This window comes from Equus quagga, chromosome 6, assembly GCF_021613505.1.
Source record: "Equus quagga isolate Etosha38 chromosome 6, UCLA_HA_Equagga_1.0, whole genome shotgun sequence".
NCBI lineage: Eukaryota > Metazoa > Chordata > Mammalia > Perissodactyla > Equidae > Equus > Equus quagga.
The window spans coordinates 64,645,905-64,662,992 of NC_060272.1; the positions used below are offsets into that span (position 1 = coordinate 64,645,905).

General features: G+C 42.5%; 1 protein-coding gene across 1 annotated transcript; it reads left to right on the forward strand.

Annotated features, from left to right (window-relative positions):
* The first annotated feature begins 1,922 nt into the window (after positions 1–1,922).
* On the forward strand, positions 1,923–13,426 carry STOML3 (stomatin like 3). Its single transcript, XM_046663864.1, has 8 exons — positions 1,923–2,106; positions 3,048–3,130; positions 5,698–5,898; positions 5,980–6,052; positions 9,282–9,364; positions 10,876–11,079; positions 11,681–11,815; positions 13,135–13,426. The coding sequence occupies exons 1-8, from the start codon at positions 1,923–1,925 to the stop codon at positions 13,357–13,359; spliced, it is 1,188 nt and encodes a 395-aa protein (XP_046519820.1). The 3' UTR covers positions 13,360–13,426.
* Positions 13,427–17,088: the final 3,662 nt, after the last annotated feature.

Consider the following 17,088-nt stretch of genomic DNA (forward strand, 5'->3'; position numbering starts at 1 on the left):
CCTGCTCAGCATTGTGTCTCGTCTGTCCACAGGCTTCCTTTGCTGAAGGTTTTCCATTCTTTCTCTCCTCTTCTTTCAGAGAATGCAGAGCAAACAGTGATTTTTCCATCCTCAGAAGTAGCCTGACCTTATATTCTCCTATCTTTATTTGAATTATTTATTGAGGTACAAGATACAATAAATGCACAAGTCTTAAGTGTTTGGCTTGAAAGATTGAATATACAAATAGACAATGACTGGACCATATATAAAAAAAGAACTTTGGTGCACAACCTGCAGCAGCCAGCCACAGAAACCAAACCCTTATCAACAATAACCAGCCGAAGAAGCCAGCCTGCAATAAGTCAGACTTGCAAGAAGAACCAGATTGTCAACTCCAGTAACCATACAGGAAGTAAACAATAACTTTGGTAACTATCGGCCCAGAATGGCCAGGACTTGATTCATAACTAACAGCTTCCTCATTTTTTTGTCCCTGCTTCCAACTTAGGACCAGTCAGAGCACCCAAATGCACACTAACCAATCACATAGGATGCCCCGCTTCCAGTTAGCCCACAGCTCTCCTAGGCTCACGGCCTCCAGACAGGGCGCACCTGGAGTCTCCTCTTTTCTTCTCTAAAGCTTCCCCACTCCTCTGCTGCCTTTGTGTCTCTACCAAAATGCAGGTGATGGTGGATGACTCCCTTGCTACAGCAAACTCAGAATAAACAGCCTTTGCTTTTCTCATTTGGTTGGTCTTCTTTTATTTCCACAGGCTCCATATGTGTAAGTCTGTGTAACCACCCAGATCAAGATATGGGACATTTTCAGCACCCTAATAGGTTCCCTCATCTCTTCCTGGATAACATCCAACCACCAGCAACCCCACTACCCAGAGATAGCTACTACTCTGACTTCAAACGTAATAGATTAGTTTTGCTTGTTCTTGAGTGAAGTGATACAATATAAGTGACATCATACAACGTGTACTCTTAGATATGGAATCAAAAAGTATGTACTCTTGTGTGTGTCTGGCTTATTTTGCCCAATATTTTTTCTATGAGATTAATCCATACTTTGCATCTGGCAGTAGCCTCGTCTTTTCTCTTTCTAGTAATATTCCTTTGTATGAACATACCACAACTTTATTTATTCATTCTCCTGTTGATAGTTTTGAGTGGTCCTTCATTTCTTGGATTTTGTGAATAAAATTTCAATGAACATTCTTGAATATGTTTTTCACTGCAATCAGCACCCATTTCTCTCAGGCATTACTTAGAAGTTGAACACTGAGTCATAAAGTAAGTGTGTGTTAGCTTCAGTAGATATGTCCAAATAGTTTTTCAAGGTGATTATATCAGTTTACACACGTGAGAGCTCCAATTGCTCAACCACCTTGCTAAAATGTGCTATTGTCAGTCTTTAATGTTTGCATTCTGGAAGCCATGTATTATTATCTCATCGTGGTTTTAATTTTCATTTCCCCAATGTGTAACATGCATCATTCTGTTTTGGTGTTTTTAGAATGTCGTAGGACCTAAGTGGCTATTTCTGCTTAGGGAGGAAATGGTTATTTACAGTAACAGAGATCTGTGGGCAAGGGTTGCACATAGTATTGATCTAATAGTTAAATACTGTTAACCAAGCCAAAGTCGTGAAGTAGGCAACCAAGTCACATGGCCTGTTTTTTTATTTACTAAAATTCATTTCCACTTCCAACACCATCTAAGTGGGGCCAGTGATTTGGAATATTCTCCTCTCCTTCCTGGCCTCACACAAAGTTATCAGTCTTGCCTGGAGTGTTTATCCCTAATCTGAAAGGATGTTCATGTCTCCACTGGTGCTCTGAACTGTGTATAAGAGCCAAGAACAAAGCTCCAGAGGCACACGTCTACAAGTGAAACTTGGTTTTGCTTTACTGCTGAAGTCAATAAAGGTAGACATGAATTACTGTCAGTGTGTGGAACTGGTGGGTACCACCTTACTTAAGGAGAGATTAAATGATGATGATGACAACACTAACCAGGAAGCTTTCTGGCTGCAAAATGAAGGGTTGGCCTTGGTGAGCTCTGAAGTCCCAAAGTCCTTCTCCCAGCGTCAGCAGCACTGGGCCTCAGCTTCTGCGGGTGATGGCTCTACCTTTCTCTTTGCTGATCAAGGGAAAGATGTTGACTAAACATTCTGCTGTTCTTTGTCACAGCCACATGCAAGCGGGAATCTCCGCTTATATCACCAGCTGTACACTTCCTGGAAGGAAGCACTGACCACACAGCAGAGCACTGACCACCCGTCCCTATGGGCTTGTTCCCCTCTAGACTTGAACTCTTGATGAGAAATTCCTCGTCTTATTCTTCTTTGTATCCTCAGCTCTAGCACAGTGCCAGGCATACAACTGGTAAAATATTTGTTAAATGGATGAATGAGAAAGCTGGGTCAATTTGTTGTGGGGTGGCAAAATCCAGTTGCCCACGAGGAAGTAAGCGTATGATGATGGCTTTATGACATTGGGATAATTACCCACCGAAATTGCACATCTATGGATTTGGACAAAGCAGGAGATGATTAGATGTGCTCCGTGCTTAGTGGCTAACAGAGAGCTTGTTGGCCCCTTTTCCTTCCACCATCCCCTCAGCCTCAAGGAAATGCTCTGGCAGGAGGCCTGTGTAGGTTGAAGCACAGGTGGTATGGAAGATTTCCGAAGATCCTTTGTAATACAATCCCTGCATGTCCTTTCAGTCAGAATTGTAATCCTCAAATCCACTTCTCAGCACAGCATCCCGGTTTTCACTGTGGGAGGGGGTGGGGTGGGGGAAGGCTGGCTGAAAGATTTGCTCTGCTGGAAGCTGCAAAAGCAGCCTTTATGCTTCCCCCACTGCGCGGCTCTCAGGCTGAGCTGCTGGAGCCCTGCGGGGAAGCTGACAACAGTGCTCACAGCCTCACTTTAAGTGGCAACTAATGACATCCCACAGGCTCCACAATTCTCCCCGCAGCAGTGGCCTGGGTCATTCTAATGCTCAGGTGTAAATCTTGGAAGATTAATCACGTCCTCATCTCCTCTCTCCCTCAGAACATTTAGTACCTAACAGAGCCTCGCTTGCATTAATGATGCAAGGCCTTGATGGGACCCCCGAGGAGCTCCTGCAGGTCAGGGTAATTTTCTATGTGACAAACACTTGCTTATGCAGCTTGGTGTTAAGGCTGTAGCTACTCTGGAAATGTCTAGGGCTTGCTCAGGGCCTAAAACATAGCTGGTTATGCTTATTAGATTCCCAGCTGCCTGTGTGCCCTGCATTGCTAAAGTCACAGCCTGGAGCACCTCGAGGCTCCTGAATACAACATACTGCAGTCTCAGCAGGGAGGGAACACACCAAAGGTGGCAGGAACTATGCTACCTTCTCAGTGCTGTTATCAAGATTCCAGGAAAGAGCAAGTTGTTCCGGAGAGGCGTGTACCAGCACAGTATTGCAGCCTCGTTTGTAAAGGGCAAAATTGCCAGTAATCTTAATGTCGCTCGACAGGAGAACAGCTAAGTAAACTGAGAGGCAGGTTTAGGATGGAATAGTAGACTACTGTTAAGAGGAATGAGGTAGATGTACATAATGGCACAGAAATATCTCCAAGATATATTCAGTTAAGAAAGAAGTAGAAACTTAGATACAGTGTGATGCCATTTCTCATATAATCTCAAATCTAAAACAAAATTTTTCTGATTGTAGATACATACATTTAAATACATAGGAATGACTCTATAAGGAAGTACAGATAACTATTGATATATATTGATAATACATGTTATATATATTGCTAATATATTGATTACTATGGAAGCTTGCTAGATAAAAGTGAACTGAGGAGAGGATGGTTGAGGGGACTTTCGTTTTATCTGTATGGCTTGGGCATATTTTTCTTTTTGCAATGAGAATGTACATATACAGGCTGTGTCATTAATAATAATAATAAAGCACTAATAAATAAAATACAACAAACATTCTACGAGAATGCACAAAACGCCTTTCCACTCCGCAAAGCGATAGTTTGATCCATCTCAATGTGGTCCAAGGGTTTGGAAGGTGATATTTTAGGACTTTAAACTTTAGTGTATGCAGACAAGCCCTTATTGTTATTGAGTATATCTTTATGTGTATTTAGAGCCTATAAAAGGACATTTGCACACAAAAGTTTTTAATGCTAAGTATGTATCTAAAACTTAGATACTTTTCATCTGTCAGAATGTCACAACTGAGAAGACCGGACATGTCTAGTGAGGACAGGGCTTGTGAATAGGCACAGTGTCACAGTGGACTGTTGGCAACGGTGGAGTTTGGTACAAAACCTTTGGAGGGTATTTACCGTCTATCGAAATTATAAATACTAATCCCTTGGACCTAACACTTCCACTGCTAAGAATTTATCCTATGCAAGTGCACAAAAACACACACTAAAACTCATTCATCACAGCATTGTTTGTTGTTTCCTAGAACCCTCCTAAATATTCATAAATTTATAGGCTGGGCACCACCAAGTCAGTAGCAGTAAAATGGATAAGTAAGGATGGATTTGAGGTGGTATTGGTTAGACTTCGTGACTTCTGCAGTTGGGTAGGGAGGAGGCAGTGATGGCCCTGTGTCTCTAACCTGGACAAGAGCGTGGATGGTTAAGGCATTCACTGAGATAGAGCCTAAGGTGTTTGTGGGATGATCTGGGAGATGTCTAGTAAATACAATTAGCTCCAGTGCTTGTGTGGAGAAGGTGAATCAACTGGAGGAAGTCTAGTGGGGAGGATGGGGTGGTTGTCAAGGAGAAGAGAACGAAATGAACAAGGTTTAAAAAGAAGGTGAAATAGTGAATATAACAAATTCTAAAGTAACAGGGTCGGCCAGACCTGCATATTTTACAAAAACAAGAATTCCAAGATTTGAGACTTGATTTGAACTTAGTCCCATGTTATTGCAAGGCAATACTCATTAAGGCAAAATGTCCCTGTTAACGTAATATGTGATTAGCAAAAAGACATCTAAGGTAATGAGCCAATGTAACAAAACTCCATGAAAAGTCAGAAATGTAAAGTATCAACGTCTGGCAAGTCTCTGTAATATCTATCAATCTGTAAAATGGAATAACAGTAGTAATACACATTGACTAATGCAGATGTTGATGTCTGGGCCAAGTGTCAAATAAAAATAATTTCATTTAATCCTCATCAAACTCTTCAAGGTAGGTAATTTCAACCCCCTCCTACAGACAAAGAAATGGAGGCTCAGAAAGACTGAGTGGCTTACCTGATGCCACAGCATTGGTAAGTAAGGGAGCTCTCATAGAAACTCATACCTAAAGACGCTTCAGAATGTTTTTCCTTCTGCCACAGTGTCTCCCTTTAGGGATAATAGTACTTACCTCTCTACCTCAGAGGTTGCCTTGAATTTCACCTGGAGCATTCTGCAGGCCCAGGGATCTGCCTTTTAAAATGGCACCTTGATGATTCTGATGTGGGTAGTCGATGGATCACACTCTGAGTAACACTGTTTTATATATTTTGAGAATAATAAACCATGGCATGTAATGGCAGTTATTATTGTCGATTGCTATGAGACTCTCCTTGGAAGGGACAGGTTTATTTTAATCTAAAACCTTGAATGAATATTTTTTGTTTGTGTGTGTGTGCATGTTTCCTGCATTCATGGGTGTGTGTGGATTTAGGTTGCTTCCTGTCCCTTCAGGCTTGGCCAGCCCTCTGGGTGGTTTCCTCACCCACACGACTGGATGCCTGTTGTAAGAGCCCCATCACTGACAGGCTGATTCCTTCTCATTTCCTAGGCATCAACAGTAAACAGCTTGGTGTGTGTGGCTGGATCCTGTTTTTCCTTTCTTTGCTGCTGATGATCATTACCTTCCCTGTCTCCATATGGATGTGCTTGAAGGTAATACCCTGGGACATAAATTGGGCTCTCTATAGGAGCTGATGAGCCATTAAGACTAAACGCTCTCCCTTCATCTCTTAGATCATTAAGGAGTATGAACGTGCTGTTGTATTCCGACTGGGACGCATCCAAGCTGACAAAGCCAAAGGGCCAGGTAGGACACCAGGGCTGCCCCGACAAAGATCATGGGCACCTGCTACTACTCCTCTTGCCAGCAATATTTTCCCTCGCAGTGCCTATTGAGACACAATAAAAACTCACAGGAAGCTGGATCCCTCGCCTTTCTGTAGAATTGAAGGATGCTGTCCTCTTACGCAAGTTAACGGGAGTGACCGCTAGACCAGTAGTTGGAGAGTTAGGAAATCTGGACCGTTTCCTAACACTCCTTCTGAGAGTTTCAGTGAATGTGAGCAAAGAATGACTCTGGTTACATTGCTGGATGTTGCTTATTGCCTGGGCCACTAAGAGAATGACAGAAGAATGAGGGGAGGGAGTAAATGGCCGAGGGAGGTGATTAAGTTACTCAGGGAGAGTATTCAAAGAGGTGGTTGTTGATTCTCACTCTTTGAAAAGAGCTAATGGAAAAGTGAAAGGTAATTTCCTCTCCTGGCAAGTAGATTAATGGAAACAGAGCTGGAAGCCATTGTACAACTTGTCTGTCAAACGTAGTGTTTATTTCCGTCCTTTCTTCACAAACTTAGAATGAAAAATGTCCCAAACTGTTTATGTTGTAAAAGGATGGGATTTTTTTGGGGGGTGCAGTGGATTCAGGGGCTAAAACTCCCTAGAAGTAAGCTATTGACTTAATACCCATAACCTGAGGGTATATATTTAGTTGAACTATATGAAATAGCTTACATTTGTTTTTGACTGATAAAAATGGTAATTTCATATGATAAATTCTGATATTCTTGAAAAGACAGGCTGTCAAAAACATCATCTTAGAAGACACATGAAAAATGACAGTTATTAGCTATGCTTCTCTAATAACACTTATTTTCTGCCCCTTATTGTGAAATGTTTGCGTAAAATCATTCTCCTGCCCATGGACAGTCAGACCTCTGGGAGCAGGAAATTTCTTACACACTGGAACTGTCTGTCTGTGCTGCACTTGGCCGTGCACGGTGGCAGGCACTCAGATATCTGTGACATAAAAAAAATAAGTGAGAGTCTTCAAAGGAGAAGCTTGTGAAAGAGGCTTGGCCATTTCAAGTCATATAATCCTACTTGTGCAATTTCGTAAAGGATCTAAGAGAAAGAAGCCAGACGGGACTTATTATGGATGCTCTTAGGAGTTTGTCAAAACAGGAGTGTTAGAATCATCCAACTGAGGTATAACAGACAAGATTGACCTCTCCCTGGTTATGTTGCATCTGGTGGGGCTAAGACTATAAATGAGAATAAAATCGGATTTGGGAGAAGTAGAAGAGCTATAACCTGGAGGACTCTAGAGAAAAATTTATCTCTTTTAAATGAATTTTCCCAGAAGATTTTTCCACTAAATGTCCCAGGATATCTACTCTCGTCATACGTGTCTCTGGGGCTAATGAGTTACCTCAGAATGTCACAAACCCAGAGGGAAACAAGCCAAATTGCTAATGGAAAATCTCTCCACTTTACTAAATAGTAAATTATTGTTTAATAATAAAAGTATTAATAATAAGGGCTGCCACTTCTGGAGCACTTCATACATACCTGGCTCAGTGTTAAGTACTTTATTTCATTATCATGTTGAATCAAGCTTAATCTTCACTACCATCTTACATATGTATATATGTTAGGTAACTAAAGCTCAGAAAGTTAGGTGAATGTTCCCAGGTCACAAGCTAGTAAGTGGTAGGGCTGGGACTTAACTCTCTCTAGTTCTCGGGGCCGTGACGTTAACCAGTGACCTGGCACTGAAAAAGGAAGTAAATTAGGCAGTAATTCTCACCACAAGTCTCAGAAAGGTTTAGAGACCAAAACAAAGAAAGCCCCTTAGCAGTGTTTTCTGTTGATGCTACCAGCCTTTGCAGGGTACTCAACCTAGAAACTTATTTCTTCTTTGAAAATAATAACAATAGCATAAAGTCTTTCTGGTGAATGAAAATGGAGTGGTGTCCTTTTCTTGCTGACATGCCTTGTGGTTCTAATCTTGGTAACTCTCGCTGGAGAGATCATTCACCAGGGGAGTGCTAAGGAGTCATAGGCTCCTCAGACGACTTTTCTTATCCCCATCCTTCCCCCACCCAGCCCAATCCAAATACTTCCCAACTCAGAGGGAAATAAAAGTACTTACAACTGGAGAGTGCCATTGTATTTGAACTAGAAGACAGCTATGGAGAAACTATAAGTTCTACAATATAGTGGTTTTAGGGAATCTGAAATCCTGGGAAGATTTTAATTCTAACATTCCTTCAGTACTATTGTAGAGGAATGAATGTTGACAGGCACTGAATTTCAAGGTCAAAAATCTATTACTCAATCGTTTATACAGAGACATTTAATACAGGGAAACTAATTTCCAAAATATCCTTTTAAATTAATGTTAAATTCAACACTTAGATAGAAGTAGATTGAGCATTTTATTTATTTATTTATTTTATTTATTTGGAAGATTAGCCCTGACCCAACATCTGCTGCCAATCCTGCTCTTTTTGCTGAGGAAGATTGGCCCTGAGCTAACGTCTGTGTCCATCTTCTTCTATTTCATATGTGGGACGCCTGCCACAGCATGGCTTGATAAGCAGTGCTAGATCTGCACCTGGGACTCGAATTGGCAAACCCCAGGCCACAGAAGCAATGCACACAAACTTAACCGCTACACCACCGGGCCATCTCCTAGATTGAGTATTTTGAGAATAAAATCTAGAGGCCGGCCACGTGGCTGAGTGGTTAAGTGTACGCGATCCGCTTTGGCAACCAGGGTTTCGCTGGTTCGGATCCTGGGCGCGGACATGGCTCCGCTGGTCAGACCATGCTGAGGTGGTGTCTCACATGCCATAACTAGAAGGGCTCACAACTAAAACATATACAACTATGTAGTAGGGGAGTTTGGGGGAGCAAAAGCAGGGGAAATAAAAGGAAGATTGGCAACAGTTGTTAGCTCAGGTGCCAATCTTTAATCAATCAATCAATCAATCAAATCAAATCAAATCTAAAAATTAAATGTCAAAAGTCTTTAGCTTTTTACCAAAGGATTTTAATTCCTAGGGAACCACTTTTCTTTAGTCATTGACAGATGGGAAGAAATAATTTTCCCCAAAGTTGTAGGTGTACATATTGAAAATCATATGAGAAACGTCTATAGTCCCGTGAAAATATTGTCTCTGATAGCTAGGAGATGATTTGTTGTAGTTACTTTCAATAAGGTGAAATTTTAACCCTCATTTTCTTTTTCATAGGTTTGATTCTGGTCCTGCCCTGCATAGATGTGTTTGTCAAAGTTGACCTCCGAACTGTTACTTGCAACATTCCTCCACAAGAGGTAATACTGGTTAAAGATATGTTACTAGAAATAAGACCAACATCTTTCCCATTACATGGACAATTGAAATTTTACAGTATGTTTGTAAACTCTAAGGGGGAGGATGAACTGAATTTCCATAGAACCCTGCTTCAGGAGGCCTACGTGGCTTCTCAAACTACTGGGCTTTGTTTTGTCAAGTGAGATTGAAGCCAGGGCAAGGGCTGCATTGCTAGAAGACACGGAATGACCGAGTGTGAGAAAGCCTGAGAGAGGAGAGAGGAGGGATTCAGCTGGCAGAGAAGCTGGGATGGAGAAGGGCAGAGCAGATGCTCAGAAGAGCCAAATCAATCATTGCACAGAAGAGCTGAGTTTAATTTGGCGGAGGGCAGTGGTCAGTTACGGTATTATCCTCCCCATCACCTTCTCAGAAGATTTTTTAGTAATATCTGTTTCACTCATCTCTGCCTTAAATTTTTTTTGTGTTTGGATGCAAGAAAGCAGGGTGGTTGTGGGGAAAGAGCAGACACTGTCCAGGGCCCACCCACATTTGCATTTCAAACAATTCTTTTCAATTCTTAAAGTATTGCAAATAAATGAACAGAAACAGTAACTGGGCAATAGGAGAGAGAAACAGTTACTAATAATCATGTCACTCTCCGATAACCAACTGCTGCAGGAAGAAGAAAGAGCATGTGAGTAGGCCCTAGGATGTGGGAGGGCAAAGGTGATGAGAAGAAAGGAAATCAACATTTGTGAGTAAATGTTAATTTTCTTCTCTCTGGTCCAGTAAACTCAATCAAGACTCAACAATGATGCCCTGCATGCCACCGGTGGGAACTGCCAAGTCCTTACTTTGGGGTTCAGCCCCAGCCATGAGACAGTTTGGGAGGCTCAGTGACCTATCCTGGGCTTTTTCTGGCTCCCTAATAGACAGTTCTAGGCAGGAGAAGGGAGTTCTAGGTTCTGCTCCTGTGGTTGCTACCAGAAATTTCTCATTTGCTCCAAAGCTCCTCTCTGTGTTGTTTAAAGTGATTCCTGCAGAGCCCCTATATAAAGCTAAACTGATTTTTCTTTATTTGAATACAGTGCATGATCTCTGGTGCCATCTATGTTTTCTATGCAGCACTGCTGTTTGTCAAGTCTGATAAAAACTGAAAACCAAAAAGATTTTGGTTAGCAGGGAAAACAAATGAGGTAGCTCTGTTTAGAAGGTAGAATTCCAGCAGGTTCTACCGAGATGTTTTGAAACGAAAGTGCCTATTGTCGTTATGGCAAATCAGGGGCTTCTGCCTACGGAACATATGACTTCCCTGAGAAGAAGCGACGCGGAGAGGTACAGACCGCACATATGTAGGAATTTTGTTATCCACTAGGACGATTATATTCAAGCCAGGACGGGTTTTTGGTGGCTGCTGGCATGAGTTGTCATTAATGCCGTCCTCCTGTGGAGAGGCTCTCAGGCTGGCTGACACTTTGTCTATCGTTGCAAAAGTCATAAACATGTGATTTTCCCTGTTCTTGCTCTCCAGATCCTCACCAGAGACTCTGTGACTACTCAAGTGGATGGAGTCGTCTACTACAGAATCTATAGTGCTGTCTCGGCCGTGGCTAATGTCAACGATGTCCACCAAGCCACGTTTCTGCTGGCTCAGACCACTCTGAGAAACGTCTTGGGGACGCAGACCTTGTCCCAAATCTTAGCTGGCAGAGAAGAGATCGCCCATAGCATTCAGGTATAGACACCAAGAACTAATAGCCTACATCTTTAATTAATTCATTTTTTAACTCAGTGATTATCAAAAGTCAGCAGTTCAAAGCATCCGCCATGTGCATGCATGTGTGCATGCACACACACACACACTCACACACTCATACAACTGCTCTAAACAGATGGGCTTCAGAGAGGTAAACTGGCCCAATGATTCACAGGTGCAAATGGCAGAGCCAGGACAAAATCCAGATCTTTCTGAGAAGTCTATGCATTGCTGCCTGCTTGGTGTCAGTGACAAGAAAATTTGGGGTGTTTGCTCAAATCTCGACAGATAGCATATACTTCATTAGGGATAGTTTAGGAGTGAATCCTGCTGCGAGACCATCCACTAAAAGATCTATCAAGTTTTGTTCCTGAATCCTTCCTGGGATTCACTTCAATTCCAGGAAGTGAGCAATAAGAAATGCTCTTCCTTTTCCCAAACTGTCTGTCTCACTCCAAATGCTGTAAACATAAAACGAGAAGGAGAAGAGGAATTTACCTTGCAGATGTGAGACATATCAGAAACGTACATCACATCACCTGTCATCTGATCAATGTCCTTTCCTTTGATTTGGAAACAGACCATACTGGATGATGCCACCGAGCTGTGGGGGATCCGGGTGGCCCGAGTGGAAATCAAAGATGTCCGGATTCCTGTACAGCTGCAGAGGTCCATGGCGGCCGAGGCCGAGGCCACCCGGGAAGCCAGGGCCAGGGTAAGGACTACTCTGTTGACTGCTGCCTCGCCTTGGAGCACTCAAGGATAGAGCTTGAATGGAAGAGCAGGCCCCCTTAATTATTTCGATAAGAAAGGGTTTCTTTTTCACAGTTTTTACTGAGAATTTACCCCTGAATTAAAAGGTAATGGGCGGCTTGATGTACCTCGAGGAAGCTTGGTAACAGGTCTTAGGTCAAGGGGGCACTTGGCAACCTACTCAGAGACTTAGCAAGGTGGGTCCCAACGCTGGCTGCCCACCAGCGTTTCCTAGAGAGAATTGAACTCAGCAACCACCAATTCCCAGGCCTCACCTCAGACTCCTTGAGCAGCGTCTCGAGTGGGCCCAGGACGCTGCATTTTATAAAGCCAGCGATCCTGGTGTAGCCAACTTGCTGCTCGTCTTTTGAGCATCAACATTCTAATATGTTAAGTGTACTGGATGAATTGAGGGGTGATTATATATGATCCAGCCTAGAATTACAAACACCCTGGCCTTAAGTGTTCTTGCATCTGTGGGATCTATAGCCTTCATGCCTGTGTGGATGGGTTTTCTGAATTATCAGAAACCAATTAAGACTAGAAGACTTTCATGTACCCTCTTCAGAATCTTACTTGTGAGCCAATAAAGGTTTCCCCTGTGCTCATTCCTTATCCATCTCTGTTTTATCTGCTAAGCTCCAGCAGCTTCCAAGCGGTGTACTCAGCTATGACAGATGGGAGGGTGCTTTGCACACGGGCAGTGAGAGAACTGGAAGAGGAGCGGAGTGCTTAAGAGACTCCCAACTAGCAAGCGTTATCAGACTGGCACCTGCTGCTGCTTGTAATCAAGAGCAGAGAGAACTTGAGACAATGCTTACATTGTAAGAATGAGACTCAGTTGGCAACAGAATGAAATTAAAAACTCTCCTACGATAAGTAAAAATGACAGAAAAAAGCCAGTAGGAGGCTTTGCATTTCAGACTTCTCTGAAAACTCATGCAGTGGGTGGTGAGGCTCTGAAAGGAATTCAAGAGCGTCGCTAGGGTGGAGGGCCCTGTGTTCGTCTGGGTTAAAGACGGCGCTTTTATTTTGTTCGAAAATGAAATCTAAGGAGTCGTAATTTGTAACAAATCTCCCTGCTTCCTGCAACCCCCTCAAATTTCTCTAATCACATTAGGATGTGCAACTCTTATCCTTGCCAAAGAAGTAAGTAGATGAAACAGGTGCGGCAAAGAGGGGACGGGGCTGGAAGAGAGGTCTTGGTTGGACTGCAGAAAGAAAGCATGAGTCATGGTTGTAAACTTTGACTTCTGAACTCTTTCGTTTCTGTCTTTTTAGGTCCTTGCAGCAGAAGGAGAAATGAATGCTTCCAAATCTCTGAAGTCAGCCTCCATGGTGCTGGCCGAGTCCCCCATAGCCCTCCAACTGCGTTACCTGCAAACCTTAACCACCGTAGCCACTGAGAAGAACTCCACCATCGTGTTTCCTCTGCCCATGAATATACTAGAGGGCATCGGCGGTGTCAGCTATGAGAGTCCCCAGAAAGCTCCCCCCAGAGCCTGAGGCCTCCTGAGGTAGCCAGGCATCACTTAGGGAGTCTTTGCTGTGCAACACCCAGCAGTTGGAAGTGTTGAGGGTTTCAGCACTATTCAAGCAGAGTAACTCCGCAGCGGGAATAGCATTAGCAGGGAAATGCTATATAGGCTGATAAAAAAGTAAAGCAAAGATGAGAGCTGTGTATTACTTTTGTTTTTAAGAACACTAACAACTTTGCATTATTCTTATGATAGTTAGTAATTGTCCCTGACTTATAGCGGGAACTTTCTTGCTGTAGGGGGAAGAAATCTTTGGGTGACTGTGACTAAGATTTCAGAATTACTTTTTAACAGTTTTGAGAAGCTCTGTAGACGATTTGTAAAGTAACATAAGTCTCATATTTATGCTAAATATTTGCTTTATAATTCCAAACTAATTATTTGCTAAATCTCCAATAATTACAAGAAAACCCCACAATGCTTAAAATCATGATTGATTTTGATGTTGAAGGCTAAAGAGGTGCTGAGGCTTCCAGGCAGACTTAGCACCAACCCCAGGGCCGGTTGCACTTGCACTCCTGCTGTGCTGCGCCTGCCAGGCTGTGCCTGCTGGGCGTGGTGGCCAGTTCTCAGCCTCCCGCACCTCAGTCAGGGGGTGGGACCAGACACGGGGAGGCCGCCAGCCCCAGTCAGCTTACCTGCTTACAAGGGAGAAGGCTTGCTAAAGGTTGAAATCAGTGGGGAACCTCATTCTGTGGATTGCTTGTTTTCACTCTACTTTTAGTCCCAAGAGCCATAAGTAATCAAGAATTGTTTGTAAACTCTGTTCTCCCACTCCAAGAAAAACCCTGTTAAAAATAAAGAAGCTGTAGAATGTGGATGTGACTTATTTAAAAGTTGCTTTCTTGGAGAGTATTCTGTTGCCATGGTGCAATTTTCTTTTGGGATCCATTTTGAGCAACGGGCTAGAATTTTTTTAAGTTACCACTTATTGAATGTCTGCTATGTGTCACACTGTGCTCAACCCTTTATGGATGCTAAGAAGTCTCCTTATTTTACAGATGAGAAAGTGATGTCCAGAGGTTAAATAACCTGTCCAAGATGCCTCAGCTAGTGAATGTTGGGTTAGGATTTAAAACCAGGTTCCGCTTCCAAAGTTCCTGCTCTTACACATTGTTTTACTTGGGGGAGGTTCAGACATGGGGGTGGGTAGAGCCCTTCCATTCCCTTTTTGCCTTCAATACCTATCTTTTAGGTTCTGGAAGTCTGGATGCCCACTATAGTTTCCACTGTGTCCAGGACTGTGAGAACTTGCACACACATGTCTGTACACACTCCCCACACACCTCCTGCTCCTTTTCACACGCCACACATACTGCCCATGTAACACACTCACCTTCACATTCCCCTCCCGCAACACACATATGCCCATCTCTGCTCATGGGCCCTCCATGTGCTCCTCTCACACATATCTGTAAACACATAGACATTATCTGCATATAAATGCAAAATGGGAGTCATACTGCCTTTGGTTTTGCAATCCGGGTTTTTTTTCCATGAAACCATATCGTACTTGATGTGATTTTTGGACAATTCACAGCTTATGAATTGTTTAGTACCGTACACTGATTCTATGACTTTAGCATTCATTTTTAACTCATTCAAGTTCGTATTTTTTCCTTATAAGCTCAATACTTGCATTCTCACAAGAACTGAGGACAGACAGAAACCTATCATAGCTCATCCACATCAGCAGAATCTGAGTCCATGAAGTCACACCATGTAGACAATTAACAGGTGACATTACATCTTATAAACTATGGTGCAGAGACTTACCACAGACTAGGGCATCTCTGGCATTGAGGACCACCTGAGGAGAGAGCCCTACTGGCACAGGGACATTTTGCTGGCTCACTGCAAAAATCTCTTCCTAGCATGTTCCAGAATTCCACAATTATTCATTCTTTTGGTTTCAGTAGTTGCCCTAAAAATGCACATCTTTTCTGTCATCGTGCAGCAAACTCTAAACCTTGGTTCTCCTTGGAGGTCTTAATTCTCTCGCTCACTGGAAGTTCTTTTTCAAAATGCACAGCCCAATCACAACCCTGTGGGGTGGGAATGGGGGTGTGAGAGCTATACCAGACTCTCTGGGGCTGGGGGGGGGGGGGCGGTATAGTGTGAAAGTTCTCCAGGAGATTTAAATTAGTGCACCCCTTCCAGCATCCAAATATTCACAATATTTCAAAATATTGTGCGTTCCTAAAAAAACTTAACTAAAGTTATTTTTATTCTTGGGATATTAGCAAGATAACCATGGTCTTTTGAGCCATATTCACTTTTTTTCCCAGCATGAAGAACAGAAATGAACTTTGTGTTTTTGCTTCTTTTACATTGGGCAGATAAAGGGATGATATTGATTGTATTTACAAACTAGAAGGTTCCTCAGAATTCGGTTGCTAACTCCTTATTAGTATGGGATTTTTCTGCTTTTAAAGGACCATCATTTAACATCTAACATGGAATTCAGAGATGAAAGTTTCCGGGTAGGCCTTCTGGGTCCAAAAATGGAATCTACATGGCTCATATCTTGCCAACCCACTCATGGTAGTCAACACAATTTAAAAATTAAAAGATGTTTTAGACTTTTTATCAGGACAAAATTTGCCTCCTTTCCTTCTCTGAGGTATGGCCCAGGGAAATATACTTTCACACGTTAATGTACAGCCTCCTTGTCTCAGGTCTGTGCATGGATATCATGACCTTCTACTCCTAGGCTTGACATGTTGGTGGAAGTGGACCAGTAGCAGCAGAAGCAGAAGTAACAGCAAATGTCCAAACAAACTAGATACTGTTGGTACACCTATGAATCCTACAAGTTTCCATACTGACCTCGGTGTTCCAAGGACCTCGATGTTCCCAATACACATAGACAAGCTTAGTATTGTCCTGAGTTAGCTTTGTTTAATGCTCTTTGTTAGGAAACTTGCTGGTCAGTTGGGGTAAGCTTCCAGATCCAGGAGGGCAGGTGGGCTGATTCTTTCATGGAACCTCCTATGTCCCACTTGTTGAGATTCTGAAGACAAAAATCTCTCTCAACCTATGAACTGTGGTTAAATGCACAAACTGGGAACCTGTTTTAGTTTAGGTTCCCTCAAAAGCAGGCCATGACACAAGGATTGGGTCTAAGTAATTTATTGGAGAGCCTATTCCAGGAAGTACTCTGAGGGAATGAAGTGAGCTAGCAAAGGGAGGTAAGCCAATTAAACTTTTGTTAACAAATAATTTACTGCTGTGGGCCACTGGGGTTCACATCTCAGAATTATCTCATTGAAGGACAAGGATGCTGTGACATATAACCACCAAATCCTATCCCTCATTGGTTGAGAATGTCAGAAAAAATTGTGAATGTTTGAACTGGGCAAAAAAGATTAGTGGATGTTTCACCTAGCTCATTGATCCAGGCCATCTCTGTCTATGATGGTCCTTGAGTTATTTTATGAGTCTAAGTTGTAGAAAATAGATAGTGATGCAGATAATTCTTATCCATAGACATGCAGTGAATGCAATTGACTATAGCCCTGTGGATATTGACCAGTTTGCATCTGTTTATAAATTCACCTCAGATTCTTTGTCTTCACACATATGCGTGGCACTTTGAGTTCTCCTTTGAACCAGTTGGAACATCTTATTAGTTCCCTCATCAAATAGTGATTTAAATAAAATTTTTGACCCTTGTTCATTTTATTTTGTATGAAAG